We start from the raw sequence: 20816 nt of genomic DNA, 5'->3' as shown, positions 1-20816 counted from the left end.
TTCACCGCAAGTCCTTCCCATTCCTCTTGTGGATGAGTTCTACATGTTCCTTCAACCCTAGCATTCAAATTTCCCACCTCCCTGACATTATGAGAGGTTGTCATAAAGTTAGAGTCATACAGACCATTCAGCCCACCATGAGAAGTTCAAAGTAAAATTTATTAACAGCGTACATGTATGTTTCCACATACAACCCTGAGCTTCTTTTTCTGTGGGCATACTTAGCAGTTCTATAGAACAGTAACTGTAAACATCAAGAACTGTTAACTGTAAACAAACTGTGCAAATGCAGATATAAATAAATAGCAATAAATAACAAGCATGAAATAACAACAGAGTCATTAACTAAGCATAGCTATCCTCTTTTGTTCAAGAGCCTGATGGTTGAGGGGTAGTAACGGTTCTTGAACCTGGTGGTGTGAGTCCTGGGGCACTTGTACCTTCTACCCGATAGCAACAGCCAGAAAAGAGCATGGCCTGATTGATGAGGATCTTTAATGGATGCTGCTTTTCTACAGCAATGTTTCATGTAGATGGGTTCAATGTCTGGGAGGGTTTTACCCTTGATGTACTGGGCTGAACCCACTACTTTTCTGCTCAAAGGCATTGGTGTTCCCATACCAGGCCATAATGCAGCCCATCAACAGACTTCCCATCACACATCTACAGAAGTTTGCCAAGGTTTTTGACGACATGCTGGACCTCTGCAAACTCCTGAAGAAGTAGAGGCTAATGACACCTCTCTGAGTCCTCCTAAGTCTCCACTCTAACAAAAATAACTCAGCCAACCGTGTCTCTTCTCAGAGATACAACATTCCATCCCAGTTGATTTCTTGATGAATCTCCTCTACATTGTCTTCACTGCAATCATGTGCTTCCTATGGTATGATGAAAGAACTATACACAGCACTTCAACTGTGGCTTTATATATATATGTATTGCATAACATTGTACTACAACTACCTTGCTTTACTTGCTTGTTCCCTTGATAATGAAGTATCTCATCTGGTTTCTTCACTACTGTGCTGCCAACTTCAAAGATCCTTTACTATACACTGAGGTCCCTTTGTTTCTCAATATCTTCTGAGGCCCCATCATTAATTATATTTTACCATTAATTCTCAAACAGCATCACTTCACACTTTTCAGGATTAAATTCCATCTGCCAATGCTCTGCTATCTGATTAATATCATCCTGTCACCTAAGACTAGCCTCTTCACTATTACTTCCAATTCTTGTGTCATTTGCAAATGTATCAATCGTACAACTTGCATTCATATTCAAATGCATATAACAGTAACTGTACCGGCACTGATCACTGTGGTATACTACTAGTCAGGATTCCGGTAAGATGGCAACACATTTGATTGCAGAAGCTTCTAAAGGGTCATCCAAAGGTGTAATCCTCTATTTTATACATATTTTTTATGATCACAAGACCCTGTTGGACATTAAGAACTTTAAATACTGCAGGACTATCCAATCAATGGGTTGCTTGCTGGTGCAGAAACTGAAGGAGCTAAGCTTGGTGCGGATTGTGCCGCTGTCTATGTCGGAGGAGTCAGTGCACAAAGGAGGTGGGCAGTCTAACAGCGTGTGACTGGCCTAGTCACTTTTCTTGTGACCTGTTGGACATTGTTAATGTGGAATGCCGCAAGTCTGATTCACTGATTTACTGGCAGATGGTGGGCGAGTTGTGTGGTCTCGGTCGCAGCGAGGACTTGGCCCCAAGCCATGCTGTTGCCTGTTTATAGCTGCCAAGGGGAGAGGCGGAGTCAGTGTGCACAGCGTCCAACCTGGAGTCAGTGCTGCCTCCAGTGTTCACTCGGCAGAAGATAAACAGTATTGTGTTCGATGACAGACTGCTGCAACAGTCATGGGCTTGGGGTCTTTATGATCATATCGTTTTTGTATGACTGTATTTTAATGAGATCTTATATGTGCTATGTGTGCGTTGTGGTGTGTGTTGGTACTATGCTTTGCATCTTATCCCCTGGATTCATGGGAATGCATGTAGAAATGAATGACAATTAAACTTGATCCTGAACCTGGCTGGCTGACCCTTAATGTATCTTATGTAAACCTCAATTCATCCTTATAAGGATATGAAGGGGTTAGGCCCATTATGTCTTCTCCATTAATGTTGCTTGCCCTACAGCACTTTGTGTGTGTATCTCAGGAAATATAAATTGACCTGGAAAGAGGAACAATACCTGGGGTTTCGTGTCAACTTTGGCTTTTATTTCCTTTAGATGGTTAGGGTGCAATATACAGTAATTACAAAATTCAATAGACTACTCAATGGATAAACTAAGTTCTTGGTGAGGTGTCACAGAACAACAAACTTCAAGAATTACTGTAGCAGCATGCTGTGATTAGTGCTGTTGCCTCAGACCTCCAATGACCTAAGTTGGGCTTGGACCTCAGATGTTGTCTGTATGGAGTTTGTATATCCCATAGATGTGCTGGTAAGTTAAAAGCTACTTAAAATTACTCCTTAGCATATGACAACAGTAAAAGGAATCAGAGATAGGCATGTGTGAGAAAAACTGTGAGGTAAAAGGGAAATATGAAGAGTTGGAATAGGGGTTAATGGGGTTGCTCTCCAGGAGTTGGTAGGAATTTGTTAGGTAAGGATATCAAGAAAGTGAAATGCAGTACATGTCAGCCAAGGTGGAAATTCAATAGTGAAACAGGCTCAAAGGGTTGACTGGCTTTCTCCTATTCCTGTGAAAAGTTCCAGTCAACAACAGCAGCTTAGAGACCACAATGTTGATGGTGAATGTCAATTACTCAGTCTGACCTACTGAATATTTCCAGCATCTATTTTATTTCAGATTTCCAGCATCCATAGATTTATTAACACTTATCCATGCAGCTTCAATAGTTGCATTTTGGTTTTACATTTCAACTTCACTACCCTACAACAACGTTAAACCTTTTGGCTGGCAAATGAACTGAATGACCTTCAGTGCAATTTTCTTTGTTCAAAGAAAGCACGTCTCTGGCAAACAATGCCCTGCAAGAATTGGGCATCAGTATCAGATAAGTTTTGAGACAACTGCAACCAACTGTTATACCTGACTAGACACTCCTGGCATCTTCTGCATTCGCTCATTATTCTCCACTTGTTGATTCTTCAGTCGTGTGCTGTTGCCCAGACTTGATGTGATCTGGAAATAGCAATTTGAATGTGGTGGTCAGTTATTAACATTGACAAAGAATTGGGATAAAGCATAAAATATATTATTGAACTAGTCAAAGACAGACAACATGAGAAATGAAAAAATGATACCAAAAGACCAAGCAGGCATTAAAGAATGTATAACAAGCAGTAGGTTTATCACTTAATATTAAAAGGGAACATAAGAGGGACAGAGAGAGCAAACAAGTAATAAAAGAGAGAAAAGAACAACCATACGACATTAAGTGCAGGAGCAAGCAAAACAAAACACTAGAGATGGATGTACCTACAGGACAAAAGACATAGCTTGAAAGAAACTTCCAGTGGGATTAACCAGCTCAATTTCAAACAAAAATATTTAGCTTCTTTCTTCCACAAGAAAGGCTGGTCTTCCCCCAATTAGTCAATATCTTTTCTTGCATGGATGCAGAAAGATGGAATTTTGATAATTAGCCTTAAGCTCCCTTACACTGATATTCACAAACAATATAAATCAGCAAATCTACAGAACTGAACCTCACCAGGTAACTTCAGTTAATCAAATTTTTAAAAATATGTTACCTTTTTTTCCAGCCCTTCCTTACTGTAGCCAAGCAGATTCAAGTATTTTGTACGAGGATCTTGTTCAAAATTTACCTGGAGGAATGGTAAACAAATATTTAAAACATTTTAACTTCTTTTTTGTTAGGTTGTACTTATGGAACAGACAAGAGGACAAGGCAATGCACATATGATAAACATTACTCTAAGAGGGCTCCTCAGGGAAGATGACAAAAAATTTGAATTGGGCTATAAAATAAAAAATTAACAGAAATTGTTTGAAAATCAGATTCAGAAATAGCTAATCTACTATGAGCAATACCTGCTTATTCAAATAATTGCAGGAATTTCAGGAAATTATTTCACATCCGTTTTTTTGTTTGTAAATTCGTAGCTCAGAAAAAAAGAATACTGCTGTCAAGCATAGACTGCTTTGTCAGAAAATAACACCTTTTTAAATCTTTAACCAAGTTTGAAGGCATTAGACATTCACATGAAAACAGAAATTATATTTAACTGCCTATTAACAGAAGTTTATATAAACACTTTTAGACACTCAAAGTTATCAAGGTACCTTAGCTTGCAATCAACACAGGATCACCTCAAGAATGCATACAGTTGAAGTTAGAAGTTTACATGCACTTGGGTTGAAGTCATTAAAACTCATTGTTTAACCACTCCACAGATTTCATATTAGCAAACTACAGTTTTGGCAAGACATTGAGGACATCTACTTTGTGCATGACACGAGTAATTTTTTCAACAACTGTTTACAGACAGATTATTTCACTTTTAATTGACTATATCACAATTCCAGTGGGTCAGAAGTTTACAAACAAAAGCAAAAGAAATCAGCCAAGACCTCAGAAAAAAAATTATGGACCTCCACAAGTCTGGTTCATCCTTGGGAGCAATTTCCGAACGCCTGAAGCTACCACATTCATCTGTACAAACAAAAGTACGCAAGTATAAACACCACGAGACCACACAGCCGTCATACCACTCAGGAAGGAGACACATTTTGTCTCCTAGAGATGAATGCACTTTGGCGCGAAAAGTGTAAATCAATCCCAGAACAACAGCAAAGGACCTTGTGAAGATGCTGGAGGAAACAGGTAGACAAATATCTATATCCACAGTAAAATGAGTCCTATATCGACATAACCTGAAAGGCTGCTCAGCAAGGAAGAAGCCACTGCTCCAAAACCACCATAAAAAAGCCAGACTACAGTTTGCAAGTGCACATGGGGACAAAGATCTTAATTTTTGGAGAAATGTCCTCTGGTCTGATGAAACAAAAATTGAACTGTTTGGCCATAATGACCATTGTTATGTTTGGAGGAAAAAGGGTGAGGCTTGCAAGCCGAAGAACACCATCCCAACCGTGAAGCATGGGGGTGGCAGCATCATGTTGTGGGGGTGCTTTGCTGCAGGAGGGACTGGTGCACTTCACAAAATAGATGGCATCATAAGGAAGGAAAATTATGTGGATATATTGAAGCAACATCTCAAGATATCAGCCAGGAAGTTAAAGCTTGGTCGCAAATGGGTCTTCCAAATGGACAATGACCCCAAGCATACCTCCAAAGTTGTGGCAAAATTGCTTAAGGACAACAAAGTCAAGGAATGGCCTTCACAAAGCCCTGACCTCAATCCGATAGAAAATTTGTGGGCAGAACTGAAAAAGCATGTGCGAGCAAGGAGGCCTACAATCCTGACTCAGTTACACCAGTTCTGTCTGGAGGAATGGAACAAAATTCCAGCAACTTATTGTGAGAAGCTTGAAGACTACCCAAAACGTTTGACCCAAGTTAAACAATTTAAAGGCAATGGTACCAAATACTAACAAAGTGTATGTAAACTTCTGACCCACTGGGAAAGTGATGAAAGAAATAAAAGCTGAAATAAATCATTCTCTCTACTATTATTCTGACATTTCACTTTCTTAAAATAGTGATCCTAACTGACCTAAGACAGGGAATGTTTTCTAGGATTAAATGTCAGGAATTGTGAAAAATTGAGTTTAATTGTATTTGGCTAAGGTGTATGTAAACTTCTGACTTCAACTCTACTTAGCCCACTGCTCTACTCTATCTACACTAATAAACACATGGTTAGGTACAGCTCAAACACCATCTATAAATTCAGTGATGATACTGCTGTTATTAGCAAATCTAATAACAGCAGTAAAATCAGTGATGAGGAAGCAATCAGGACTGAGATGGATTGGCTGGTTAAGTGGGGTCGCAACGACAAATTCACTGTTTCATTCATGAAAAGGAAATCAGGAGAAAACATACCAATCCTCCTTGAGGGAACAGCAATGAAAAGGGTGGTCAGTTTCAGGTTCCTAGGCACCAAAATATTACAGGATCTATACTGGGCCCAACACACTGATGCAATCATATAGAAGACATGCCTAAGGATCTACTCTTTCAGGGAGTTTGAGATTTGAAATGCAAAGACTTTTAAAAATTACAAACCCCATTTCCAGAAAAGTTGGGATATTTTCCAAAATGCAATAAAAACAAAAATCTGTGATATGTTAATTCATGTGAACCTTTATTTAACTGACAAAAGTACAAAGAAAACATTTTCAATAGTTTTACTGACCAACTTAATTGTATTTTGCAAATATACACAAATTTAGAATTTGATGGCTGCAACACTCAACAAAAGTTGGGACAGAGGCATGCTTACCATTGTGTTACATCACCTTTCCTTTTAATAAAACTTTTTAATCGTTTTGGAACTGAGTATACTAATTGTAGTAGATTTGCAATTGGAAATTTTGTCCATTCTTGCTTGATATAAGACTTCAGTTGCTCAACAGTCCGTGGTCTCCGTTGTCTGATTCTCCTCTTCATGATGCGCCATACATTTTCAATAGGAGATAGATCTGGCCTGGCAGCAGGCCAGTCAAGCACACGCACTCTGTGTCTACAAAGCCACGCTGTTGTAGCCCATGCAGAATGTGGTCTGGCATTGTCCTGCTGAAATAAGCATGGGCGTCCCGGGAAGAGATGTTGCCTTGATGGCAACATATGTCTCTCTGAAATCCTAATATACACCTCAGAGTCAATGGTACCTTCACATACATGCAACTCACCCATGCCGTGGGCACTGATGCACCCCCATACCATCACAGATGCTGGCTTTTGCACCTTCCTCGCTGCTAATAATCAGGATGGTTGTTTTCATCTTTGGCACGGAGAACTCGACACCTGTTTTTTTCCGAAAACTAGCTGAAATGTGGACTCATCTGACCACAGCACACGGTTCCAGTCTTTTGGTCCATCTGAGATGAGCTTGGGCCCAGAGAACTTGCCGGCATTTCTGCATAGAGTTGATGTATGGCTTCCTCCTTGTGTAATACAGTTTCAAGTTGCATTTCTGGATACAGCGACGGACTGTGTTAAGTGACAATGGTTTTCCGAAGTACTCCCGAGCCCAGGTGGCTATAATTGTCACAGTAGCATGACAGTTTCTTAGGCAGTGCCGCCTGAGGGCTTGAAGATCACGCGCATTCAACAGTGGTTTCTGACCTTGCCCTTTACGCACTGAAATGTCTCTGAATTCTCTGAATCTTTTCACAATATTATGTACTGTAGATGTTGAAAGACCTAAATTCTCTGCAATCTTGCGTTGGGAAATGTTCCTTTTGAACTGACTAACAATTCTCTCACGAATTTTGGCACAAAGGTGTGAGCCATGACCCATCCTTGCTTGCAAAGACTGAGCCTTTGATGGACACTACTTTTATACCCAGTCATGATACCTCACCTTCAGATTCGGATTCAGTTTATTATCATTTATAAACCACAAATACAATGCAGTTAAAAAATGAGACAACGTTCTCTGGAATGATATCACGAAAAAGCACAAAACAGACCACACAAGAAAAACCACATAACGTTTGGTAATCCCCAATCCAGAGTCCGGAGAGGCTGCTGCGTATCGATATCGCGCTACCGTCTTAGCACGTTCCCCAGAAAGGAACTACAAACCCATCAGACAAACCTAAAGCTACAAGACATACACTAAACCACAGTTACATATAATTATAGTTAACATATAGTTTCAACAGTGCAGACAATACCATAATTGATAAAAGACTAACTGACAAAGACCACATAATTATAACACTTAGTTTCAACAGTGCAAAGCAATACCGTAATCTGATAAAGAGCAGTCCATGCACGGTTTAAAAGTAAGTCTCAAAGTCCCGACAGCCCATCATCTCACACAGACGGTAGAAGGAAGAAAAACTCTTCCTGCCATGAACCTCCAGCGCTGCAGCTTGCCGATACAGCACTTTGGGAGTTCCGACCACAGCCAACTCCGAGTCCGTCCAAAAACTTTGAGCCTCCGACCAGCCCTCCGACACCGAGCACCGACTCTGCCGACCCTGGCCCCGGCCGCCAAGCAACAGGCAAAGCCAAAGATTCGGGGTCTTCCTCCTGGAGATTTCTCCAATCACACAGTAGCAGCGGCAGCGAAACAGGCATTTCAAAAGTTCCACCAGATGTTCCTCCGTGCTTCACACGTCCGTCTCCATCAAATCAGGATTGTACACGGTCCCTACTTACAGATAACAGATATTCATTCCTGGAGTGGCCTCTGCGTGCTGCATCGCGCCGCCATCTTGGAGTCCTGCTACCAATTAGCCTGCTTAATGTGGAGTCTTCCAAACCGGTGTCACTTGAATATTCTGTGCACTTTTCAATCTTATTTTAACTCTGTCCCAACTTTTGTTGAGCGTGTTGCAGCCATCAAATTCTAAATTTGTGTATATTTACAAAATACAATTAATTTGGTCAGTAAAACTATTGAAAATCTTTTCTTTGTACTTTTGTCAGTTAAATAAAGGTTCACGTGAATTAACATAACATAGATTTTTGTTTTTATTGCATTTTGGACAATATCCCAACTTTTCTGGAAATGGGGTTTGTACTATAGACCAAGGATTCCCAACCTTTTTTTACACCATGGACCAGTACCTTTAAGCAAGGTTCCACGGACCCCAGGTTGGGAACCCCTGCACTAGACTTATGGTGGAGAGCTTTCTAACAGGCTGCATCACAACCTGGTATGGAAGCTCCAATGCACAGGATTGTGAGAGACTGCAATGGGTTGCAGACTGAGTCAGCTCCATTACAAGCACAACCTCCCCGCCATCAAGAACATCTTTAAGAGGCTGTGCCTCAAGAAGGTGGCAGCCATCATCTTGGACGTGCACCTTTCACGTTACTATTATCAGAGAGGTACTGGAGCTTGAGGATGCACACTCAAATTTCTGAATGATCAATGAAAACATGAACACTACAGGCAGTCCCCGGGTTACGTATGAGTTCCGTTCTTGAGTCTGTATTTAAGTCGGATTTGAATGTACATCGGAACAAGTACATCCGGTACTATTTAGCATCAGTCAAACGTTTGTCTTAGTATATAGTATATATTTTACCTTTCTATGCATATAAAACACTTAAGAAACGTATGTATTCCAATAATTAAACCACTGTGTTGCTTAGTAATAATTGTAGCTTTCATCGGGGCAGGGCCTTTCACATGCTCCATCATTCTCACTTTATTCATTATCCTTTAAAATTGTTCCGATCGTTGACCGACTGTAGCCTAACACTTTTCCATTGACCGATGGCATTTCATTTCTTTCCAAACACTTTATTATTTGCACTTTATTTTCAATCGCGATTGCTTCCTGTCAATGGAACAGAAACACTGCAGGTATCGGTTCCCGACCTCCGCCGGCTCCCGAGGTCCGGTGGATCCTAACGACCACCACACTGAGACAGCTGAATGGGACAAGTGGGGGCTGTGCTGGGTTTGCATATTTGATCATCCACAATATTCCACGTGGGAATTTAAACTGGAGATGGCAGTGTTTTTTTGTTACGAGGTCGAGTTGCGAGCTCGATATCAACCCGGCACGGATGGTACGGGAGTCACTGGATCGACATCAACCCGGCACGGAAACCTCCGTTCTCCAGCCTGGTGCTGATCTCACTGCGCCACCAGCCAACCGGAACGGTTGGGGGGGGGGGGGGGGGGGTCAGGGTGAATCTTACTAAGAAAATTTAAAGCCAAATATAAAGTTAAACACTCAACACAGTGCCAATGGCAACGACTTAAAATGGTGGACGGCGTCAGGATCCGACTTAAAATGGTGGAAGTCGTTCTCCTTCCTCGGTTCGTAGCGGATGGTAGTTTGCCTCCCAGGTGCCAGGGTCCGGGATGTTTCTGATCGCGTCCACAATATCTTGAAGTGGGAAGGAGAACAGCCAGAGGTTGTGGTACGTATTGGTACCAAAGACGTAGGTAGGAAAACGAAGGAGATCCTGAAAACAGACTACAGGGAGTTAGAAGGAAGTTAAGAAGCAGGATTTCAAAGGTAGTAATCTCAGGGATACTGCCTGTGCCACGTGACAGTGAGTATAGGAATAGAATGAAGTGGAGTATAAATATGTGGCTGAGGAATTGAAGCAGAGGGCAGGGATTCGGATTTCTGGATCATTGGGACCTCTTTTGGGGCAGGTGTGACCTGTACAAAAAGGACACATTGCACTTGAATCCCAGGGGGACCAATATCCTGGAGGGGAGGTTTGCTAAGGCTATTGGGGAGACTTTAAATTAGAATTGCTGGGGGGTGGGAACAGAACTGAAGTGACGGAGGAAAGGGAGGTTGGCTAACAGAGAAAGCTTGGAGGCAGTGCGAAAAGGAGAATAGGCAGGTAATAGAGAAGGGACACGCTCAGACCGATGGTTTGAGACGTGTCTATTTTAATGCGATGAGTATTATGAACAAAGAGGATGAGCTTAGAGCGTGGATCAGCACTTGGAGCTATGATGTTGTGGCCATTACAGAGACTTGGATGGTGCAGGGGCAGAAATGGCTTCTTCAAGGGCTAGGTTATAGATGTTTCAGAAAGGACAGAGAGGGAGGCAAAAAGGTGGGGGCGTGGCACTGTTGATCAGGGATAGCATCACGGCTGCAGAAAAGAAGAAAATCATGGAGGAGTTGTCTATGGAGTCTCTGTGGAGACTCGAGGAGCAGACTGGGAGACAGATTCTGCAAAGATGTAATAATAACAGAATTGTTGCGGTGGGAGATTTTTATTTCCGAAATATTGATTGGTATCTCCCTAGAGTGAGGGGTTTAGATGGGGTGGAGTTTGTTAGATGTATTCAGGAAGGTTTCTTGACACAATATGTAGATAAGCCTACAAGAGGAGAGGCTGTACTAGATCTGGTATTGGGAAATGAACATGGTCAGGTGTCAGGTCTCTCAGTGGGAGAGCATTTTGGAGATAGTGATCACAATTCTACCTCCTTTACCATAGCATTGGAGAGGGATAGGAACAGACAAGTTGGGAAACGTTTAGTTGAAATAAGGGGAAAAATGAGGCTATCAGGCAGGAACTTGGAAGCATAAATTGGAAACAGATGTTCTCAGTGAAACGTATGGAAGAAATGTGGCAAATGTTCAGGGGATACATTCCAATGAGACAGGTACAGGAACCATGGTGTACAAAGTCTGTTGTAAATATAGTCAAGAAGAAAATAAGAGCTTACAAAAGGTTCAAAAAACGAGGAAATGATAGAGATCTTGAAAATTATAAGGCTAGCAGGAAGGGGCTTAAGAACGAAATTAGGAGAGCCAGAAGGGACCAAGAGAAGGCCTTGGTGGACCGGATTAAGGAAAATCCCAAGGCATTCTATAAGTATGTGAAGAGCAAGGGGATAAGACATGAGAGAATAGGACCAATCAAGTGTGACAGTGGAAAAGTGTGCATGGAACCAGGAGATGGCAGAGGTCCTTAATGAATGCTTTGCTTCAGTATTCACTACGGAAAAGGATCTTGGCAATTGTAGGGATGTCTTGCAGCAGACTGAAAAACTTGAGCATGTAGATATTAAGGAAGAGGATGTGCTGGAGCTTTTGGAAAGTATCAAGTTGGTAAGTCTCCAGGACCAGATGAGATGTACCCCAGGCTATTGTGGGAAGTGAGTGAGGAGATTGCTGAGCTTCTGGCAATGATTTTTGCATAATCTATGAGGATGGGAGAGGTTCCGGAGGATTGGCGGGTTGCAGATGTTGTTCCCTTATTCAAGGAAGGGAGTAGAGATAGCCCAGGAAATTATAGACCAGTGAGTCTTACTTCAGTGGTTGGTAAGTTGATGGAGAAGATCCTGAAAGGCAGGATTTATGAACATTTGGAGAGGCATAATATGTTTAGGAATAGTCAGCATGGCTCTGCCAAAGGCTTACGAGCCTGATTGATTTTTTTTTGAGGATGTGACTAAACATATTGATGAAGGTAGAGCCGTAGATGTAGTGTATGTGGATTTTAGCAAGGCATTTGATAAGGTTCCCCATGCAAGGCTTACTGAGAAAGTAAGGAGCAGGGGATCAAAGGGGACATTGCTTTGTGGATCCAGAACTGGCTTGCCCACAGAAGGCAAAGAGTGGTTATAGATGGGTCATATTCTGCATGGAGGTCGGTCACCAGTGGGGTGCCTCAGAGATCTGTTCTGTGACCCCTTCTCTCTGTGATTTTTATAAATGACCTAGATGAGGAAGTAGAGGGATGGGTTAGTAAATTTACTGATAACGCAAGGTTGGGGGTGTTGTGGATAGTGTGGATGGCTGTCAGAGGTTACAGCGGGACATTGATAGGATGCAAAACTGGGCTGAGAAGTGGCAAATGAAATCCAACCCAGATAAGAGTGAGGTGGTTCATTTTGGAAGGTCAAATATGATGGCAGAATATAGCATTAATGGTAAGACTCTTGGCAGTATGGAGGATCAGAGGGATCTTGGTGTCGGAGTCCATAGGACACTCAAAGCTGCTAGGTTGTGGTTAAGAAAGCACACGGTGCATTGGCCTTCATCAACCATGGGATTGAGTTTAAGAGCTGAGAGGTAATGTTGCAGCTATATAGGACCATGGTCAGACCCCACTTTAAGTACTGTGTTCAATTCTGGTCACCTCACTACAAGAAGGAGGTGGAAACCATACAAAGGGTGCAGAAGAGATTTACAAGGATGTGGTCTGGGTTGGAGAGAATGCCTTATGAGAATAGGTTGAGTGAACCCGGCCTTTCCTCCTTGGAGCGACGGAGGACGAGAGGTGACCTGATAGAGGTGTACAAGATAATGAGAGGCATTGATCGTGTGGATAGTCAGAGCTTTTCCCCAGGGCTGAAATGGCTAGCATGAGAAGGCATAGCTTTAAGGTGCTTGGAAGTAGGTACAGAGGAGATGTCAAAAGTAATTTTTTTTTTAAAAACGCAGAGAATGGCGAGTGCGTGGAATGGGCTGCCGTTGGCGGCAGTAGAGGCAGAAACGACAGGGTCTTTTAAGAGACTCTTGGATAGGTACATGGAGTTTGTAAAAATAGAGGGCAATGGGTAGCTCTAGGTAATTCCTAAGGTAAGGACATGTTTGGCACAGATTTTTGGGCCGAAGGGCCTGTATTGAGCTGTAGGTTTTCTATGCTTCTATTATGTCAGTAATAATAAAACTGATTCTGATCTTGTTGGTTAAAGTTCAAGTATGTTTGGCTAGTCAAACAACATGATGTTTCTGTGCACAATCTATACTTAAATAAACATAGAGTTGTGGCGACCCACTTTCTGCGCAGGCGAACCGGCTCACAAATAGCCAGCACACGGGGAGAGACTTTGGTAATGCACCTCTGACGTCATTTCCGCCCGGAGAGGGCGAGCACTAGGGATTAAATGCCAGCGCCACGAAGTTTGAATAAACTAGTCTCGAAACGACTTACCGACTGCGTGTCGTTATTTCAGCGCTGTGTGTAGCACATTGCTACACTGGTGACCCCGACGGTCCAAACAGGATTTGGACCAGAAGCCCAGTTCCAGATTCGGCAGATATCTTCAGATTCCACACGTTACTACCACGTGGTGAGCGCCCTTGACCAGGAGACGGCCGCCCAGATTGCGGATTTCATACAGTCGCCCCCAGAAGGAGGCAAATATGAAGCATTCAAGGCGCTGCTCATTGAGACCTTTGGCCTCTCACGGTGTGAGCGAGGTGCCCGCCTGCTTCACCTGGACGGTTTGGGAAGCAGACTGCCGTCAGCATTGATGAACGAGATGCTGGCCCTGGCCGACGGACACAAGCCCTGCCTCATGTTTGAGCAAGTGTTCCTAGAGCAACTGCCCAAGGATATACATCTGCTGCTGGCCGACACAGATTTCAGCGACCCCCAGAAGGTGGCGGCCCGGGCAGACGTGCTGTGGAAAGCCAAGAGGGAGAGCGTGGCATCTGTCGGTCAGATTACCAGGCCAGGCCCGGCGGAGGGGGGGGGGGGGCGGGGGGCGCACACAACACAAGAGGCAAGAGTGAGGAGGACAGTGAACAGTGGTGTTTCTACCACCAGCGGTGGGGCACAAAAGCCTGCCGTTGTCACCCGCCCTGCAAGGGCCAGAACCAGCTGCCCGCTAATGACTATGGTGGCTGGCCACCAGGACAGCCTCTTGTACATCTGGGACAAACAGTCGGGACGCCGGTTCTTGGTCGACACCGGAGCGGAAATCAGCATCTTGCCCCTGACGGGGTACGACACCCGCAACAGGAAGCCAGGACTCACCCTGAGGGCCACAAACGGCAGTACGATACGGACCTACGGCACCCGCACAGTGCAGCTGCAGTTCGGCACCAGCCGGTTCACGTGGGACTTCACACTGGCCACCATGGCCCAACCACTCCTGGGGGCGGACTTCTTGCGAGCTCACAGCCTGCTGGTCGACTTGCAAGGGAAAAGACTGGTACATGCTGAGACTTTCCAAATGTTCGCCCTGGGTGAAGCCAAGTTGCCGGCCTCACACCTGGTCTCCATCACACTGTCGGACAACGAATTCACCAGAATCCTGGCAGACTTTCCATCGATTCTGGCACCGCAGTTCACGGCAGCCATGCCCAGACACGGGGTACAGCACCACATCCCGACCCAGGGACCACCCCTCCACGCCCACACATGAAGGCTCCCCCCGGAAAAGCTCCGCCTGGCGAAGGAGGAGTTCAAGAGGATGGAGGAATTGGGGATCGTACAGAGGTCCGACAGCCCATGGGCCTCCCTCCTTCACACGGTGCCCAAAGCAGCCGGGGGTTGGAGACCATGCGGCGACTACCGCAGACTGAATGAGGCTACAACTCCAGACCGCTACCCCGTGCCGCACATACAGGACTTTGCAGCAAACCTGCATGGGGCAAGAATCTTCTCCAAAGTAGACCTCATCCGGGGATACCATCAAATCCCGGTGCACCCTGAAGACATCCCCAAAATAGCACTCATCACCCCATTCGGCCTGTTCCGAGTTTCTCCGAATGTCGTTCGGCCTGAAGAATGCCGCACAGACGTTCCAGCAGCTAATGGATGCGGTGGGACGCGACCTGGACTTTGCGTTCATCTATTTGGACGACATCCTATAGCCAGCAGCAGTACTCCCACCTGAGTGATTTCGGCCTCACAATCAACCTGGCCAAATGCCAGTTCGGTCTCGATACCATCGACTTCCTGGGCCACAGGATTACCAAAGTCAGGGCAACACCTCTGCCCGCCAAGGTAGACGCAATCCACCACTTTGTCCAGCCCAACACAGTCAAAGGCCTGCAGGAGTTCGTTGGTATGGTGAACTTCTACCACTGTTTCCTCCCCTCAGCAGCCCGTATCATGCGCCCTTTGTACACCCTGATGTCGGGTAAAGGCAAGGACATTACTTGGGACGAGGAGGCCGCGGCCGCTTTCGTTAAAGCCAAGGAAGCCTAGGCAGATGCTGTGATGCTGGTGCACCCCAGAACGGAAGTTCCAACTGCCCTCATGGTGGACGCATCCGACCCAGCAGTCAGTGGGGTGCTGGAGCAGCTCATCGAGGGGCGCTGGCAACCACTGGCGTTCTTCAGCAAGCACCTACCACCACCCAAACTCAAGTACAGTGCTTTCGACCGGAAGCTGTTGGCACTGTATCTGGCAATCCGGCATTTCAGGTACTTCTTGGAAGGCAGGCCGTTCATGGATCACAAACCGTTGACCTTCGCTTTCATGAAGGTGTCCGATCCCTGGTCGGCTCACCAGCAGCAACATCTGTCCTACATCTCCAAGTACACGACGGACATCCAGCATGTTTCGGGAAAGGACAATGTCGTGGCGGACGCACTCTCCAGACCAGCTGTCCAGGCCCTGTCCCTGGGGGTGGACTATGCAGCACTGGCGGAGGCGCAGCAGGCAGACGACGAGATGCCCAGCTACAGGACCGCAGTCTTGGGTTTGCAGCTGCAAGACTTTCTCGTAGGCCCAGGTGAGGGAACCCTCTTGTGCGACATGGCTACCGACCAACCTCGCCCCATTGTCCCGGCAGCCTGGAGGCGGCGAGTTTTCGACTCCATACACGGCTTGGCGCACCCATCTATCAGGACAACCATCCGGCTGGTCTCCAGCAAGTTCGCATGGCACGGACTTCGCAAGCAGATCAGTGAATGGGCCAGAACGTGCGCGCAGTGTCAAACAGCCAAGGTGCAGCGGCACATTAAAGCCCCGCCGCAGCAGTTTGAACCCACCCACCGGAGGTTTGACCACATTCATGTGGATATTGTGTGCCCCCTACCAGTGTCCCAAGGAGCGCAGTACCTCTTAACTATGGTAGACCTGTTCACGAGGTGGCCAGAGACGGTCCCGCTCACCAACACATCGGCCGATTCCTGCGCCCGAGCACTGATTGCAACCTGGGTAGCACACTTTGCGGTACCAGCCCACATTACCTCCAACAGAGGTGCCCAGTTCACCTCCAGCCTGTGGTCGGCTGTGGCCAGCCTGTTGGGAACGCAGCTACACCACACAACTGCCTACCGCCCACAGTCGAATGGACTAGTGGAACGCTTCCACCGTCACTTGAAGTCAGCTCTCATGGCCCGCTTGAGAGGACCTAACTGGGTGGACGAGCTTCCTTGGGTCCTGCTTGGAATTCGCACAGCGCCCAAAGAGGATCTGCACACCTCGTCGGCTGAGTTGGTGTATGGCGTGCCCCTGGCTGTCCCAGGAGAGTTCATACCAGCTCCAAGGGGGCAAGAGAAAGAACCCGCAGCTGTCCTGGACAGGCTACGTGAAAGGCTCAGCAACCTGGCCCCCGTACCAACCACAGCACGGACGGACCCCGACCCATGTACCCAAAGACCTGCAGAACTGTAAGTTTGTGTTTGTACGAAGGGGCGGACACCAGGCACCGCTACAGCGGCTGTACGAGGGGCCGTTCAAGGTGATCAGCAACAACGGGTCCACGTACGTTCTGGACATTGGGGGGAGAGAGGAGGTTTTCACGGCGGACCAACTCAAACCAGCCCATGTGGACGGTGCAGCCGGTCAAGGTTCAGGCACCGCGGCACAGAGACAGACCTCCCAAACAGAGGCTGATCCAGACTGTGGACATTGGGGGGTGTATCGCCGGTTCTGGGGGGGGGGGGGGGGGGGCGGTTATGTGGCAACCCACTTTCTGTGCAGGTGAACTGGCTCACAAATAGCCAGCGTGCGGGGAGAGACTTTGGTAATGCACCTCTGACGCCATTTCCGCCCGGAGAGGGCGGGCAGAGTCAATGAGTATTACGGCTCAGATACAAACCATTCAACTGAGTCTATGTCAAGTATTTTAAATTGCAATATAATTAATATTCTGATTAGCACTGAAAGAAGCTGTACTCCCATTTAAAGCAAGCTAAGAAGGGTGATCATCCACTACTTTGACACTTGTTTGCTCTAAAAAGGATTTTGTTATATATCCTTTAGGAACACAATTTCAATGACGTCAATTTTTACTGATCTTATCCAGCAAATTCTAACATTTATAAGAACTTGCTAAACAGTACACACCTTTAAAAAGTTCCAGATGTTCTTTTCAAATTCTGTTCCAGCAACATTAATCTTGGACTGACAGTAATGGATAAATGCCTCTGACCGGAGTGCAGTCTGTAACTCATTTGAACGGCGCAAAAACTCTGTTTCCGTAGTAACCACACTAACGAAGACCTGGCGTGAAACAGGCTGCTGTATCTGTGGAGCAGCAGCTTTGGAGCTGGCAAAAGTAATCAACTTCCCTCCGAACTGCGAATAAAAATACAGTAGTAAAAGACAGTGAAAAATACAAATTCTCTCAACTTGTTTCTACATCATAACAAAACCAAACCTGGAGTATATTATTCTCTAACAGTGGTTGCTCTAGTGTTTTCATAAATTTTGAATACATTTACCAATGTCTTTATATAAATGAGATCTAACGTCACAGTAGTACAGTACAGCTAAAAAGTTTTAAGTCAAGAGTTAGCATTTTCAATTTATTCAGTACAAAACAGGCCCTTTGACCCATCAAGTGTCTGCCAAAGATCAAGCGTGGACACACTCATTTTACAGTAATTCCATTTAGTTCTCCCCACATATCCATCCAGAATCTCTAGATCCTTACACTCATACATTACAGACTATTTACAGTGGCCAAGTAATCTACCAACCTGCACATTTTTGGAATGGGGGATAGAAGGAAAGCCAGTGGATTTTGCTTAATTGGGACACATCGGAACCTGTATATTTTGGCCCATTAAGCAGCTGTCTCAATTAGCCAAAAGGTATAAAACAGGCAAACTACCATTTAACTGAGTGACAAAATACGTACTTAAATGAAATACAGAATAAACAGAGAACACTACCAATACTACTCTAAAACTGTATTAGTTCCCAATAGTTACCAATGAAGGAACTCATCCAGTGTTCGCTAGCACAGATATCTAATGCAGATAATCGACTGCCTTAATGTAAGTCTTTCAACTTTTGCATCCAAGTTTTCATTTTCATTGTAACATTCAAGATGATTGTTGATACATTCAAATTCTTCATAGTTCTTAACTTATTGAAGCAGTGAATTGTTTCATTTTCATTCCACCATCTCTGGCATCTCCAAACCTGGATGCTTGAAACCGCAATGACCAAAATGTTCTGAATTGTCTTGCTGCTTATTTCTCGCCAACTATTAGTGAAAAAAATCTGTGCTTTTTGAACACAAACATGAGTAATTGGCGCTATTTAAAAACTGCTTGCTCTAAGCACGGTATAGTGTTTAAATAGCCATACAAGTGCACGTGACTGATGCTAGTTCGAAACTGTTCAGCAACAGACTCCTATCTCTGTTAGGTGGCATAGTGTCCTAAATAAATGAGAGGATTCACAGCAATTTTCTCGATTTAGTTTATCTTCCTGTAGCTTCCTGATAGCTGTATCTTCCTCATTTTCCCCCAGAACAAAGCCCAACACTCGTGTGCTGCAAACAAAACCTGGCTTTGTGCTTGCTATGACAATGAAGTCAGCCTTCAATGTGGGCTCTGTCTTGTGCTCCTCAAACTTTTGAAATTTAAAATAAACAGGTTTTCAAAATTAGTCAGCAAACTGTGTAAATAACAAAATCTCAATATAGTGAATTATTAAGAAAGGAAAATGACAAGACTAATGCTAAAACCGGTCTGACTCACAGCAAATGATGCTCCAACAGGTCTCCTGATCCACTTGGGAGGCTTTTTCAAGGGAAGGATCACAGTGGGCTGAACTGCTTTCTGAGGGATATCTAGTGGTGGAAGTATCTGCCCAGTGCCAAAAGGGTCCAAGTTTTTGAATGAAGAAGAAATCTAAAACCAAAAGACACAATATTTTAAAACATTCAAAGTTAAGTGTTGCAGAAAACAAAAGATTCAAATGGCTCTCTATACTTGGGATTTCTAGAAGACATTTGATAAAGTGCCATTATCAAAGGTTGATGTGGAAAATAAAACTAACAGAGTAGAAAGTAAAATGTTAGCATGTCTAGAAGACTGGCTGGCTTACAAGAAACAGAGAAGGAAAACTGAATCTTTTTCTGGTTGGCAATTTGGAAAAAGTAGTGTACCACGGGGATCACATCTGGGGCCTCTAAGTTTTACAAGGTACAGATGGCATGGGTATTAATTTGCTGATGGCATAAAAATAGATCTGAGAGCAGAAAATCATAAATACAAGAGATTCTGCAGATGCTGGAAATCCAGAATAGTACACACAAAATGCTGGAAGAACCCAACTCATCAGGCAGCATCCACGAAGAAAAGAATTAAGGGCCAACATTTCCCACCTGACCTGGTGGGGGCAGGGTGCGTGGGTGTGTTTTTAGATCAGGGATCAATTTGTGAAATACTATAAAGGACACTACAAAGGGTTGAGGGAGCAAAGATCTAGCAAACAAATAAATGTGAAATTGTCCTTTTGGCAGGACAAATACAAAATGATCTAGATACTGCAGAGCTCCGAGTTGCAAATCATCTGGGAGTCCTATGGCATGATTTACAATATGTTTGCATGCAGGCATAGCAAACATAACGGAAAGATAACAGAATAATATTGTTTATTGGTAAGAGAATTGATATCTCAGTTGAGAAGTTTTGCTTCAATTATAGGTGAGACCATATTGCAAGTACTGTGTACCGTCTTGCTCTCTTTAAAGGCTGATGTAAATGTATTGGAAGCAGTCCAGAGAAGGCTTATTGGACTGATTCCTAGAAGGGGTTGGATGCCTTATCCTTAAAGGGTTGTGGAAGACAGTGAAAATAGATTCTTGATAAGCAAGGAAGCAAAAGGCTACTGGGGATCTGCAGGAGTTTGGAGCTTACTGAAGAGCAGAGCAAGCTTTAAGAATCAAATAGCCCACTCGTCTCCCCCATTCGTATGGATTTTGAAATGCCAATGAATTATCAACACAATGTTCAGAGCTATAAACAATCACAGCTCCTTATGGCAGTCAATATCATACTATCAGTTAAAAATATGAATGCCAAATGAGATATTATGAGGGATATTAAGAATTTTGCAGAGTTGGGCAATTGCATTAATTAACAGTATAAACCATGAGGTTTGCTAGTAGATCAAAGAGAACATCAAAGACATGTTCCTGCTTTAAAGTTGGAGAGAACTCCAATTTAATAAGAAACCTACTGAAAATGGAGAGGAATGGGGAGGATGAGGAACAATGTGGGGCAAATAGCAGGGT

At 44.4% G+C, this 20816-nt stretch overlaps 1 protein-coding gene across 3 annotated transcripts in view; it reads right to left on the bottom strand.

Moving 5' to 3' along the window:
* Window positions 1-20816, bottom strand: part of sec31b (SEC31 homolog B, COPII coat complex component) — a 91031-nt gene that overhangs the window by 50134 nt on the left and 20081 nt on the right. For all 3 annotated transcript variants that reach the window (XM_073025252.1, XM_073025253.1, XM_073025254.1), the window contains exons 10-13: window positions 19276-19428; window positions 17630-17860; window positions 3747-3821; window positions 3082-3174 (exon numbers count right to left, since the gene is read on the bottom strand). In XM_073025252.1, the coding sequence (XP_072881353.1) occupies window positions 3082-3174; window positions 3747-3821; window positions 17630-17860; window positions 19276-19428 (552 nt within the window). The remainder of the gene's footprint in view (window positions 1-3081; window positions 3175-3746; window positions 3822-17629; window positions 17861-19275; window positions 19429-20816) is intronic.

Source organism: Hemitrygon akajei, chromosome 21, assembly GCF_048418815.1.
Source record: "Hemitrygon akajei chromosome 21, sHemAka1.3, whole genome shotgun sequence".
NCBI lineage: Eukaryota > Metazoa > Chordata > Chondrichthyes > Myliobatiformes > Dasyatidae > Hemitrygon > Hemitrygon akajei.
The sequence above is the reverse complement of the archived record's forward strand: the minus strand, read 5'-3'. Positions and strand labels throughout refer to the sequence as shown.